Source organism: Panthera uncia, chromosome E3 (genome assembly GCF_023721935.1).
Source record: "Panthera uncia isolate 11264 chromosome E3, Puncia_PCG_1.0, whole genome shotgun sequence".
Taxonomy (NCBI): domain Eukaryota; kingdom Metazoa; phylum Chordata; class Mammalia; order Carnivora; family Felidae; genus Panthera; species Panthera uncia.
Window position 1 is genome coordinate 30392876 of NC_064815.1, and position 13762 is coordinate 30406637.

The 13762-nt window shown below is 63.4% G+C and overlaps 1 protein-coding gene across 1 annotated transcript; it reads right to left on the minus strand.

The window, feature by feature from the left end:
• Window positions 1-26: 26 nt before the first annotated feature.
• On the minus strand, window positions 27-11372 carry SLC29A4 (solute carrier family 29 member 4). The gene is made up of 10 exons (XM_049638974.1): window positions 11192-11372; window positions 8045-8176; window positions 7649-7762; window positions 7049-7177; window positions 5283-5357; window positions 3661-3908; window positions 2954-3095; window positions 2553-2740; window positions 1484-1724; window positions 27-271 (listed from the first exon to the last, which is right to left on the minus strand). The coding sequence occupies exons 1-10, from the start codon at window positions 11364-11366 to the stop codon at window positions 132-134; spliced, it is 1584 nt and encodes a 527-aa protein (XP_049494931.1). The 5' UTR covers window positions 11367-11372; the 3' UTR covers window positions 27-131.
• Between the last annotated feature and the right edge of the window lie 2390 nt (window positions 11373-13762).

Sequence of the window (13762 nt, forward strand, 5' to 3'; positions counted from 1 at the left end):
GGGGGGTGGGGGGGGGTGGGGGGCGGGGGAGGCCGGGGCCCCGCAGGCACTGCAGGCAGGGGCGGGGAGGGGGCCTCGGGCCTCGGGGCCCCTAGTCCAGGCCAGAGTGGGGCGGGGGGCCCGGGCCCGGCTCAGAGGCCGGCGGGGGCGGAGGTGTTGGCGGAGGGGCGGAAGCAAGTACTGTAGGCGTCCCGGGTGAGGCTGTAGGTGCAGTAGGCCACGGCGGAGCCCAGCGTCAGCCCCGTCATGTAGGACACGGTCATGGTGTTCCCTGCGGACGAGACTGGACCTGAGGGAGCAGGTGGGGGCGGGGCAGCAAGGGGCGCTCAGAGGACCGCGGTGGCCAAACCCATGCGGACCAACCCGGTGGTCTCGGCAAAGGGCTGCTGGGCAGCAGCCCCGGCTTCTTGGGTCCGAGGCAGCGACCGGCGCCCGCTCCCGAAGAGGCGGCCGTCCCAGGGCTGTGAGACACCCCGATGGGAGCACGTCGGGCGCCCGGGGCCTTGCCTGCTTCTCCCCCTCCAGCCCCCCATCTCCACGTGCTTCCTGGTCACGGACCGTCCAGGGCGTCTAACGGGGCTTCTGGGACCACTGTGCGCAGAACAGACTCCAGGGCCCCTTCCCCCACAAGCCCCCACAGTCTCAAGAGACGGCGACCCAAGCTTCCTGCAACAGCCCCAAAGTGGGGGCTCCTCCTGGACTCCCGTCCCCTTCTCACACCCGCTCTCCCAATCCATCAGCTGGCCCCGTGGGCTCTACCATCAAAACAGATCCAGAAACCACCATTTTCCTCCAGAGACGAGGCAACCTCCCCTTGTTGTCAGGGTCCCCGCCCCTTACGCTGTCGACGGACGGGTGCGGGACCCGTCACTCCTTTCCTGTCCCCGTCTGTTCCCTCCCCGCTGTCCAAGCAGCACCAGAAGGGGTCTTAAAACACATTAAGGTCCAGTCCGTCCTCGGGCCTCCCACTGCCTGCCCTGGCGGCCCCACCCCCCCGCCAGCTCTGCCTCTGGGCTTTCCCACCGGCTAGTCCCTAGCATGTCATGTGTCCCTCACCACTTTCTCCAGGTCGCCTGTCAAAAGTCACCTCCTCAGGGAGCCTTCCCAGACTGCTCTGCTTACATCGCAAGCTCCCATCCCAACTCCCACATCCCACTTCTCTGCTTTACTTTTCTCTGTCGTACTTACCACTCAACGTATTACATGCCCTGTCACCCGTCACCTCTGCACTGTCAGCCCCACGAGCGCAAGAAGCGCTGTTTCGTGGCCGCCGAGTCCCCAGCACCTAGAATGGCGCCTGGCCCACGGTAGGGGCTCACCGCGTAGTTGTGGAACGAAGGAACGAACGACCGACAAGCACGCTCGCACTACAAACTCCCTGAGATCGATCTGATCCCGGAGCCCAAATGCACCTTCTTGCCGCGTGGCAGGGATTTCCGCGGGCCTCGATTTCCCTGCCGGGCAGAGGGGTGCCGGGCCTTACCCGCCAGCTCCCGCTGCTTGGGGCTCACTTTGCCCGCCGCCAGGATCATGGGCACGCTGCCAAAGTAGCCGTTGCTGATGCCCATGAGCAGAGAGAAGACGCAGGGCCAGGCTGGGTGGCGCAGGGCGGGCGTGCCGCTGGGGTAGACGCACAGGATGAAGAGGGGGATGAAGACCACACGCAGGCAGGAGCAGGCCAGCAGGTGGGTGCCCCTCCAGTCCACGGGCAGAGCTGCCAGGATCTGCGGGGAGCGAAGCGCGTCGGCCCCCTCCCTCCACTGACGCCACGGCCCCCACACGCGGCCCCTGTCTCCACACGCTCCGGCTCAGGCTGCGTCCCTGTCCTCACCCAGCCGGGACCACCAAATCCACCAAATCCCGCGTCACAGCGACACGCGGTCCTCGCCGTGTGTCCAGAATCCGTCCCAACACCGCAAAGATCCCTCCTGTTCAATCCTCAGCGTACCCTCGCGGGACGGGCTCTTGACCCCGCTTGAAAAATGACACCCGAGGCGCCCAGGGTCACCTGCCACCACTCCCACAGCAGGCAGCCGCAAGATCTGGAGCTGAGCGCGCAAACTAAGCCTCGTTCCCTCAAGAACCAGACTCCCTGCTGTGTGACCTCCAGCAAACGGCTTTCCCTCTCTGAGCCTCAAGTCCCCCATGTCAGGCCTGTCCCAGAAACGGGAGCCTTGATCTTACTCCAGCCCTGACCCCCCCAACCCTGTCCTGCGCCCGCAGCACAGAGCACTCTGCCCAGATACTCCTGGCCCCTTCGGGGCGCTCCTGCCCCCGGAAGTACTTTCTGTGCCGTCTTTGGAGGCCTGCCCCGGGGCCCTGCGGGCCGAGCACAGACACAGAACGACGGCGCCGGACTTTGTGCGCACGGCCGACAGGCAGTTCGGAGCCGCCCTGCACGGTAGTGGGGCCGCGTCATTGCTTGGCCACCGCCCTCCCCACTCGGGAGACACGGGCGCGCTCGGCTCGGGGCCTGCCCCTCCCCCGGGCCTCCCGGCTCTCGCGCCCCCACCGCCTCTCCCCCAGACGCAGGGAAGGGGCTGCGGGCCTACCTTGCCCACGAAGTCGGAGAGGTTGAACACGGCCATGATGAGGATGGGCAGCCACTCGCCCAAGACGCAGTGGCGGACCTCGGACTCGAGACCCGGGAACAGGCACAGCGTGATGAAGTAGGTGACGGCGATGGACAGCATGTCGGCCCAGATGGCGCGGGCCACGGCGTAGCGGTGCAGCAGCAGGGCTGCGGGGGACGGGCCAGGGGTCAAGGCGCAGCGTCCGCGCCGCCACCGCACGTGCGCGCAATGAGGCCCACGGGGCCGGGGCGTCACCGGACATGCGCAGAGCACGGCCCGACCGCCCCCGCCCCGCCCCACGGCGCCGCGCGCCAGGCCCACGGGGCGGGACACGCGCGGAGCACCGCCCTGCCCGCCCCCGCCCCCGCCCCCACCCCCACCTCTGAAGGAGGGCCAGCTGCGCGCGACTCCCTGCTGAGGCACATCGAAGCGCGTGTAGGCCCCCCCGCCGTGGCTGGTCACCTCGTGGGCCGGGCTGTCCTTCGGGGACCCGCTGTTGGCCAGGCCTGGGCCTTGGTGCTCCTGGAGGGAGGACGAAGCAGCGGCCGGTGGGGTTTGGGTGGGGGCCCCTCAAACACACCGAGCCCCATCCGCCTCTGAGCCCCTGCAGATGCATGTCCCTCTGTCCCCAATGCCCTTCCTGTGGGTCTTCCCGTCTCCCCTCCCCCACGGGCCAGGTTTCAGCCCAGAAGCCACTTCTTGGGGAACCTCCTTGGCCACCGGGGGGCCTCGTTCCCACTGTGGGCCTTATCCCAGCACCGTGACACGGCATGTGGCCTGGTGGTCCCCATCCTGAGCTCACGGCAGCGTTTCCCATGCAGAGCCGGGGTGACCCTCTGGACCCCGTCTGGGGGGGCTCCGCGCCTCCGCCCCACCGGCCCCGCTGCCGCCACCAGAGGGCGCCCCGCCCCCCAGCATGGCTCCGGGCGGCCTCCCCGCGGGGACTCAGGCCACAGACACGCGGTGCCACGGAGGGACGCAACCTGGGTCCGCAGAACGAAGGAGGCCCCGCGGGACGCAGCCCGAGGCCACGGCGTGGCGGAGACCACAAGCGGGACTGGGCGGGGGCGGCGCCCGGCAGACTCACGAAGTGGACGTCCCCCGCCGCGACGTCGTGGTGCACCCGGTAGCCGGCCCTGCAGCCGGGGCGGCTGTCGCGGGGCCGCGCCGTGTGGTAGAGCACGAAGCGGCTACGCCGCACCAGCAGGTGCAGCAGGAAGCAGAGCAGCTCCAGGCCCGCGGACACCAGGAAGAAGATGAGCGTGCTGGCCCGCTCGTCCGGCAGCAGCAGCTTGGTGAGGATGCGGCTCAGGGACACCATGACGCCCGCCGTGCCTGGAGCCGAGAGGGCGCCGTGCTGGGCCCAGGCCTCGGCCCCCGCTCAGCGCCCCCGGCTCTGCCCTGGCCCTGCCCGGCCCGGCCCTGGCCCGCTCTGCCCCTGGCCACGCACCTGCCCCCACTCTGCCCCTGGCCCTGCACCCGCGCCCGCCCCCGGCCCCGGGCCTGGCCCGGCCCGGTCTTCAGACATGCAGGTGTCACAAAATGCGACCACTCAGGACGTCCCTCCCTGGCACTGCACAGTCACACGCAGGAGCATTTCTAGAACGCCTGCTGCGTATCTGGCACCATCCCGCCCTGAGGGACACAGTGGGGACAGAGGGGACATAGGCCCGGCCTTCCCGGGGCTCGGTGGGGAAGGCGGCAGAGAAGTCGCGGAAAAATGCCAACACCCGCGCACGATTCTGCGGGTAGGCGACGGCCGGGGGCGGTGTCCCCGGCAGGGTGGCTGTGCTCGTGAGGTCACGAGGGAGGGCAACGGGGTCGTGGCAGGCAGGAGGCCTCAGGCAGGATGTGGGTGTGGGCTGCTCCCAGAGTGTGGGGCTCCTGACTGCGTAAACCACCCCAAATCCGCACCGCTCCGGCGGGTTCCTTGGTCATCTCCGCGGCAAAATATACAGAAGTGATCTGCTTGTCCAGTGCTTCCTGGAACCAAACCCCACAGACCTGAGGCCTGGCGCCCTGGGGCCATGTGGTCACCACACGGGAGGGGGCGCAGAGTACCTCGAAGACGAGAAGTGGGCCCAGCTTCCCGCCTGGACCCCGGCCCGTCCAGGTGCAGAAGGAAGATGGGGAGCATCTGGAGGAAGGTGCTTCAAAGGGGGTCCTGATGTGTGGGCAGGGGCGGCAGGGCAAGAGGGGAGCTGGCCCCCCCGGACCAGGGCTGGAGTGCGGGGCAAGTCCAGGTGCTGGGTAAGTGTCCCGTGTGAGCAAGGGGGGGCCATTCACTGACCAGGGGCGGGAGGACAGGGCAGATGGGCTTGGGAAAGCGGGTCTGAGAAGCCAAGTGGGGGTGCCGGGCAGGGGTTAGCTCAGGGGTCTGGGGCTCCGAGGACGGCACGATGCTGGACGTCACGGTTTGGGCAGGCTTACCCCCGCACGTACACGCACACACAGACACACAAAACGCACAGACACACGGGCACTCCAAGCCACCACAGACCCCCGCTAGGAGACGTGTATGCTTCTCGCGCAAAGGACCGCATGCTTGGAGAGATGTGCACACATCAAAGCCACGTCCCTTCCCGCCAGGAGTCCCTGCCCCCCACCAGCCAGGCGCGGGGAGACGGCGGTCACGGTCCCCAGCGCCGGGTCCATGGCATGTCGCGGGGGGGGGGGGGGGTCCCCTCCAGGGGGCCTGCCGCTACTTACTCTCCCCGGTCATCACGCCCTGCGTGTACCTCTTGGGCAGCATCCCCGTGTAGCCATAGAAGCTGGATTGCTGCACTTGGGGGGACAGACAGAGGAGTAACCGTGAGATGCCACCCATCACCTGTCAGCTTGGAACCAAATTCACAAGTCCGAGAGCACGCGTTGGTGAGGGTGCGGGGAAACGGACGTGAACATCGCGGGCAGCACAGAGATTTGGTCCCAGCGCCCTGTCCACCAAACCGAGCGTGCGCGGCCAGCCGGACCCCATGACTGGCTCCGGCCAATGAATCACGTGCAGCGACAACGTGCCCCGCGTCTGGCGGAGGCAGTGAAAAGCCCACGTGGACTGGGGTGTGTCTTTCCCCCAGCAGCAGTGACCACGGGGAACCCGTGTTACAGTTACCGCTGCGGCCCGACTCCCAGTGACTGTGGAGCACCGCCCCCATCCACGTGTCGAACGCGTGGCAAGAACCAGAAACAAGTCTCGCTCTACAAAGGCACCGAGATCTCGGAGCCAGCTGGTTTCTAGAGCCTCACTGCTCTCGTCCCAACCAGCACCGGGTCTAAGGGGGTTAAAGACTCACTGGCCCGGACCCTGCAGGTCGGCGCATCCGTGGTCTACACGGACACCCTGGAGCGGTCACACTGGGAAAACATCTGCTTTTTAACCAAATGGAACAGAACAAAACACACCCGAGGACACGGCCTGGAATGAGAACAGTTTCCAGAAGCCTTGATTTCACTGATAAACAGGTAACCCACACTGGCTTGTAACAGGAAGTGTGTTTCTTCCCGCTCAAGAAGAACTTGAAAGAGTACAAAACAACAGGCCTGGACCTTTCCAAACGTCGTGGCCGTGGAAACCTGAGGACCCTTGGGGATTAAAGGGGATTAACGACGAACGCAGGACACGATCCTGGATCGGATCCTGGATCAGAAAAAGAAAACGCTAAAGACGTTCCCACGGCGATTGGTAATACGCGCATATGGGTTGTAGATAAGGTACCGTGGGGGTCAGTGTTCAGTTCTCGGACGTGGGCAGCGTTCAATTCCGAGACTCGGGCAGTTGTAACCCGGTTACAGATGAAACGTCTCGGCTTTTAGAAAATACACCCTCCGGTGATAGTACGTAGGCAAGACACGTAATGACGTCTGCGCGTAACCCCCGAATGGTTTAAAGGGAAAACATAGCGTATTTTATGTTGATATGCGTTCAGGAGCAAACTTTATACGCACCTATGTACGTAAACGGGGGGACAGAGGGAAAGCCTATCCGACAAAACATTAGCAACCGGTGGTCGGTGTATGGGAATTTATTATCCTATTTTTGCAACCTTCCCATGGGTTTGAAATAGTTTTAAAATTAAAAGTCAGAAATACAACTTTGAAAGCCAGTCTCCAAGAGAAACACAGTGGCGTGGTCACATGGGCAAGATAGTTCCTGAAGTGCAGTCTCTATCTGAGAAAGCCAGGGAACTGCCTCCACGTCCACAGGGCACGCAGGGGTGTGCAAACGTGTGCCCAGCGTGTGTGTGCGTGTGCGGAGCGTGCGCGGGGATGCGGCAGGCGCTGTGCGTGTGCACTGTGTGAGCACGCACATGGGGCACGCACGGGGGTAGGTGCCGGCACTGAGTCCTCGTCACCTCGTGTCGTTACGCTCCCAGCAGGTGGACGGGGTGGGGGTGGCATGGCCAGCAGTGGGTACTCAGGGGCTCGGCCCCAGCCCCCGCCCTGCCCGCTTCCCCCCGCCCGGCCCGGGCTCCTACCTGTGCAGCCTAAGGCCACGGTGCCCACAGCGGCCAGGTTGATGGCGTAAGCCTGGTCGTGAGAGAAGAGCTGCAGCCACACGTCACAGATGCTGATAAAGAGGAGGGGGCCCAAGGCCAAGAGGTAGCCTGAGGGACGAGAGGCCAGAGACGTGGGCACATGAGGCTGGGGGCTCCCCCCGTGCCACCCCTCCTGCAGAGCCAGGTCAGAGGTGCCCTCTCTGTCCACCTTTCCCCCTTTATGCTGGGAGGGCCGAGGGCACCTTAGAGGGCTCAGGAGGGGTGCCTGGAAGGCTTCCTGGAGGAGGCCCCATTTGAGCTGGGCCTTGACACCGGATGTTGCCATGAAGAGGAAAGGGACAGGAAGAGCAGACTAGGCCCGAGGACGCAATGTGGGGCGCACAGAGCCTCCCCAGGTGCAGGTGTCACGCTAGCACGTGGTGCACCCGCCACAGGCCTGACCCTACTTTCACACGCTGAACTCTGTAGCAGTCCTAGGACATGTGCCCATTTTATAGATGGCGAGAGTGAGTCGCAGGGAAACTGGGGTGAGTGGCAGGCCGGACGCGTGAGAGCTGGGAGCCCCGGCGGGCAGCGTACCCGCGGTAATCCTGGTGTGAAGGCTCAGTCTCTCCACCAGCACGTTGTTCAGGAGCACGGCCACCAGCGCCACCAGGATGTAGGTGAGGCTCATGTCGAACACGATGGAGGTCCCTGCAGGGGGCCGGCCAGCAGCAGGTGCTCAGGGGGCGCCCCGCTCCCTGCACCCACCCTCCCCAGGGGCCGCTTCCTTGTGCCGCCCGAGACTGGCTGGCGGCCCAGAGAGGGTGAGCGGGCGCTTGGAGTCACTCCGCGCTCGGCAGCCGAGTGAGGATCTGAATAAAATGGGCTTCCCCGAAGCCGAGGCCCGCTTGCGGGGTCTCCGGAGGGCGGCGGGCCAGAGCTGAGCGCGCCGGCCGGCCTGTGGCGGGCGGGACACGACCGCGGGGGACCCACCTGGGTACTTGTGGTGCAGGTAATCCACGTCGGTGATGAAGCTGTTGTAGGGCAGCAGGAAGCCCACGCCGGCCAGCAGCATCGCAAAGTAGATGGCGTGGTAGCGGTCGTCGGGCACGGGCTCCCCTACCGCTAAACCCAGGGGCGGCAGGTTAGAGGCGGACAAGCCCCTCGGAGCCACGGCCGCCGTGCCAGGACCACAGTCTACCGTAGCACCGCCACCCCCATATCCACGGGCCATCGACACCGTGGCCACCGCCCCCACATCCACCTTCGTGGCCAGAGCTGCCCCAGTCATGGCAACCACCCACGGCCATCACCACCACGGCCACCAAGCAGCTGGCTTGACGGGATGGAGGAAGGGCCGTCGGAAGACTCAGCCAAGGTGGAACCCTCCAGAAGGTTTGCTCTAACTCGGTGTCTAACACATGGGGTGATCTCCCCTTCGGCACCCAGGTGTCCGGGGAGCACGGGCGGCCGTGGGAGTAGCACCACTCACGATGACCTTCAAAAGCCCGCGAGCAACATGCCTGCTCCCCACCCCTGTGCCTCGAGGCTGCCGGCCCAAGGGGACGGTCCTGGTTGCGACAGGAGAAGTGCTTCTAGGCAGAGACACAATGATCCCATTGACCTGGGAGCGAGACGGCCACCAGGCACTCTGGACACCTCCCGGCCCTGAATCAACGGGCAGAGGAGAGGGCTGCCTTCCTGGCTGGGGTGGGTCAACCCGACTACCAAGGGGAAATCAGCTTGCTGCTGCCCGTGGGGACAGAACAGAATAGAACAGAATAGAAGATGACAATGTCCGGATTGCAAGAGGTTCCCTATGGCATCTCTTAGGACTTCCAGTCCCCAGGACTGAAGTCAACGGAAAACAACAACAATCCAATCGTAGCCTTTAGAAGTGAAGGTCTGGGGGCACCTGGGTGGCTCAGTCGGTTAAGCGTCTGACTTCGGCTCAGGTCACGATCACGTGGTCTGTGGGTTCGAGCCCCGCGTCGGGCTCTGTGCTGACAGCTCAGAGCCTGGAGCCTGCTTCAGATTCTATGTCTCTCTCTTCCTCTCACCCTCCCCTGTTCATGCTGTTGTCTCTCTCTGTCTCAAAAATAAATAAACGTTAGTCACATAGACCTAGATGGAGTGAAGGTCTGGGTCAGCCCGCCAAGCAAAGAACCAAGGCCAGCTAGGTGCTGAGGGTGAAGAGCACGAGGAATGGGTAGCGGGGAAAGGGGGTCATAAGTGCCAGCTAGGACCACGTGACCCACCTCAGAACCGACAAATGCCGTTGTCACGCATGTTTCTTCCTTGTCTTGACGTGAATGTTTGCATATGTGTATTAACCGGGAACTCGTGTTTTGCCTGCTTTGTGACCTTAGTGTCGAACCTAAGACACGTTCATGTGTTAACGTCCCATCTCAGTATTTATGTTACGAGCTGTCAAAGGAGAGGTGGGAACGTGGGAATGTGGACTTTGCGTCTTCCTGGGAAAGGATCGGCGTGTTTTTGGTTAGCTGTGTCACCCCAGGCAGCGGTATGATTTTGTTGGTGTCTTTATTTGGAGATTAAGTGTGGTTTACAGAGCCGTGTATGGGAGCCAAGTGGGCAAGGGGTGGACTGTGGTGGTCAATTTTATGGGCCAATTTGGCAGGCTAAAACAGTCCCTCGTTGTTCAATCAAACTGACTGAGGTGCTGTTGTGAAGGGATTTTGTGGATTAAAGTCCCTCCTGAGTGGACTCTAAGTTAATCCAAAAAAATTACCCTGGGTGGGCCTGGCCGAATCAGGCAAGACATGTATGTCTTCCCAGAGCTGAGACCCTAAACAGCTCATGCCCCTGGGGTTTCCTGAGCACCTGCCTTATGGACTTCAGACTGTGGATGCTTATTTCCTGTAACAAACCCATACACGTGTGTATATATCTACACCTACATACCTACATCTCTCTCTCTCTGTCTGCTCTCTCTCTACGTGTCTCCTACTGGCTCTGTTTCTTGGCTGAACCCTGACTGACCCAGCCACCGTCACCAAAGCTACTATAGCCAATTTTTTTAACGTTTATTTATTTTTGAGAGAGAGAGAGAGAGAGAGAGAGAGAGAGACAGACAGACAGGGCAGGGGAGGGGCAGAAAGAGAGGGAGACACAGAATCCAAAGCAGGCTCCAGGCTCCGAGCCGTCGGCACAGAGCCTGGGCCGCCATCCATATCTCTGGCCACATGCTATCTAGTGCCACACCCGGCTGGGGGAAGCCTGGCACCTGGGGGATGGGCCGGGAGCTGGCCCTGCCTAGGCACAGGGGAGCAGCGAGGTTACTCCAACCCACTGCAGGGCTCGGCCAGCAGGACCTCTCCTTCCCATCTGCAGACAGGGCGGACGGAACCAGAGAGTAAGCCCCTACTTCCGAGCCTGCGCTGGCGCCAGCATGAACTATAGCCACCCCAAACGAAGTATCACAGGGGCCTCCCGAGCGCGGGGACAGCCCTAAGCGATGTTCTGGGGCTTCCACTGCAGCCACACGGAGGGTGGTACCAGTCCCCTTCCTCTTTCCTAGAGGACATAACCCAAGCGCAGACAGTGGTAACTTGCCCACGGTCCCCCAGTGGCAGAGAGACGGGGGGCTGGGGCTGAACCCAAACCTGTCCAGGGGCAGCCCTCTACCCTGCACGTCTGATCTCAGAGGCAGCCTGCCTGGTTCCTCCATGTGGGGAAACAAGCTCAGAGAGGTTTAGGCCCTTGCCCAAGGTCACACAGCCAGGATGAAAATCAAGTCTTTGAACCTCACATCAGTCCTTCTTCCAGGCTCTTTCCCATCTCCACCGAAGGGAGGCCAGTGAACGTGACCCAGGCGACACATGTCACTTCCAGGCGGAAGCCCTACGGGGCAGACTCACCGTGTGCCCCCTCCAGCCGCCCAGGGGTCAGGAAAGCCCATGTTAAGACGGAGCCTCCTCAGCCTGGCTCCCTGACCTGCGCTGGATGCAGCGTTGGGGCGTGGGCCCTGCGACAGCGGGCTTGCGTGTCCCCGTGGCAGGCGTGACCCATCCCGACACCCCCTGGGGCCTGCGCTCGGAGACCCCCCCCCCCCCCCGCCAAGGCGCCCCTCCCCCAGGGCTCCGGTCCCCACGGGGCCAGGCTCGCACCCTCACTCACCAGAGTCCGTGAAAACCGGGGCGCCCCCGGGCCCGCCGTCCTGGCCCCCAGCTGTCCGCACGGCCACCTCCTCCTCCAGCTGGCAGCCGTCGAAGCCGAAGCTGGTCACCACGGCCCTGTCCGGCGTGCCCGCCACGCTGGGCTCCTTGAGGCGCTGGCTGCCCACGGAGCCCATGGCAGCCGCGCTGCGGAGAGAGGAGAGGCGGGGAGGCCGGCTGAGCCAGGGGGGCGCCCCCACCCCCGCCGCGCCCCTGGGTCCTCGCTGCCACTCTCCCAGCCGCTCTGCAGCAGCACGGCGGGGCCCGCGCCCCTGCGCGCCTCGGGGAGCCCGGGACAGGGGCCCGAGTGCAGCTGGCGGCAGCGCGACGGGAGGGGAATCGACGGCGAAGCAACGGTCCGGGGCTGGAGCGCCGCCGGGCGGAACAGCCAACGCGGCCCAACGCTGCGCCCCGTGTCCCACGCACGGCTTCCCTCCGCGAGGGGGTGCCCGACGCAACTCATCTAGGGCGGTGTGCGGTCAGAGGGGGACACCTGCCCCACCCCCACTTGCACTCTCTCTCAAAAGTCAATAAACCTTTAAAAGTTAAAAAAAAAATAACTATGGGGCGCCTGAGTGGCTCAGTCGGTTAAGCGTCCGACTCCGGCTCAGGTCATGATCTCTCAGTTCGTGGGTTCCAGCCCCGCGTCGGGCTCTGTGCTGACAGCTCGGAGCCTGGAGCCTGCTTCGGATCCTGTGTCTCCCTCTCTCCCTGCCCCTCCCCTGTTCGCGTTCTGTCTCTGTCTCTCAAATCAAGGGTTAGAAAAAATTTTTAAAAAATGAATAAACATTAAAAAAATTCTACAAGAAAGGAAGAAGTCAGTTGATCCATGACGGAGAGGCACCCCCTGTGTAGGTAACGCTGTGTGTGCAGTTGGGTGGGGGGAGTCTTGTTTTTTTTCCCTAAGAGAGTTACCAAGTTTTCCTTCTTTTTCATTTTTAAGATTTTTTTTTTTTTTTTTTTAAGTAATCGCTACACCCAGCGAGGGGCCCGAACTCACAACCCTGAGATCAAGGCTTTCGTCCTCCACCGAGGGAGCCAGCCAGGCGCCCCAGCAATTTGGTTCTGTAACAACTGTTACTCATTTATCTGATCGCAAGCTCGCCTCAGAGAATCTGACACAGAGGTGGGACCGGAGCATCCGGCACCGAGCGCGGCATCTCGGCCCCGCACGAGCGTGTGGGAGAGCCCCCAGAAGCAGCCAGGGGAAGGCCCCCTTCCCGAGGGATCCCACGTGCCAGGGATTACTCCAGGCTTCTCTGAGGTTGGCCTGTCACCACCCTCCACCTCTGCCTGCTCTCGTTTCGTCCCGCTTCCTCCCGCTCTCCCGCCTCAGTTTACCAGCTCCCAGCCTCCAGTCACCGAGCGCCTCCTGCCGGCCCCATGTTTCCACCTTTCCCAGCTCTCCGTAGAGTTTCTACTGGGGCCTTGGAACCCGGAGCCATCCTGCCTCCAGGCTGCTCCGGGGACTGGGGAAACTGCCGGGCTGATGGGCACCCAGGAGTATGGAGGAGAGGGTCACCGGCTTCTCCGTCCGGAGGCCGGAAGCAGGTATAACCTCCCTACAGGCTCGGTGCTTTTCCTGAGTGCCCCCCAGTCCCGGGCCTCTGGCCACATCTGGAGCCGGGAGACCCAGTAAGATTTAGGACAGAGTTGGGCCTGGTGTGAATGACCATGGCCTTGCTCCGTGGCCTTGGGCAGGATTCTGCACAGGAGGCTGGAGACCCTGGGCTCCGCCTTCCCAGCCTCCCTGGATAGGGAGGCCAGGGAAGGGGCCAGCGGCAGAGCGATGGAACACTCAGGATGGGAGCCCGTCCCCAGAGGACACCCGAACCCCGAACTCCTGACCTGTGTTCTGCAAAGCTTCCCAAGACGCAGCGCCCTGGCCACGCCTGGCCACGCCACCCGGGAGGGCGGACGTGCTCAGCATCAAGCCGGGAGGTGGCCCCACTGCTCCCTCTGGCTCCTTGGTGAGGCAGGCAGCTGCCACCCACGATGCCTGCCTCAGCCACCGTCCCCATGTGCTCCTCCAGGCCCTTCCTGTGGGATCCCCCTGTGGCGGCCCCATGGCCCCTGGGCATGACCTCACCGGCCTGGGCACGGGCCAGGCCTCACCGGGTGACAGAGTGGGGGGGGGGGTGCAGTGAGATGGCTCATCTCCACCTCTCCTGGCCTACGTCTCCAACTCGTCCCTCCCTGGCCCCCTCACCCACACCAACAGCCTTGGAGCCTCGGATCGTCTCCGACCCATCCCTCCTCTTCTCCTGTCCCTCTTTAGTTAAAATTTAAGGACAGGCATGTGGGTTTAAAAATCTGAGACTGCCCGGGTTCTTCTCTCCTCCCACCGCCCCCCCCCCCAACTCCTGCCAGAAGCCCTTGATGTCCACCCCTGGGGAGTTGAGAAGACACGGTTCATTTCTTTGGCCATCAGGTCACTAGTCCCTGCTCAATGGGCCACCCCTGGGCCTCAGTTTCCCTACCTCCCTATTGTGGACGAGGATGGGGAAAAAGAACTTCATAAACTGTGCGGGGG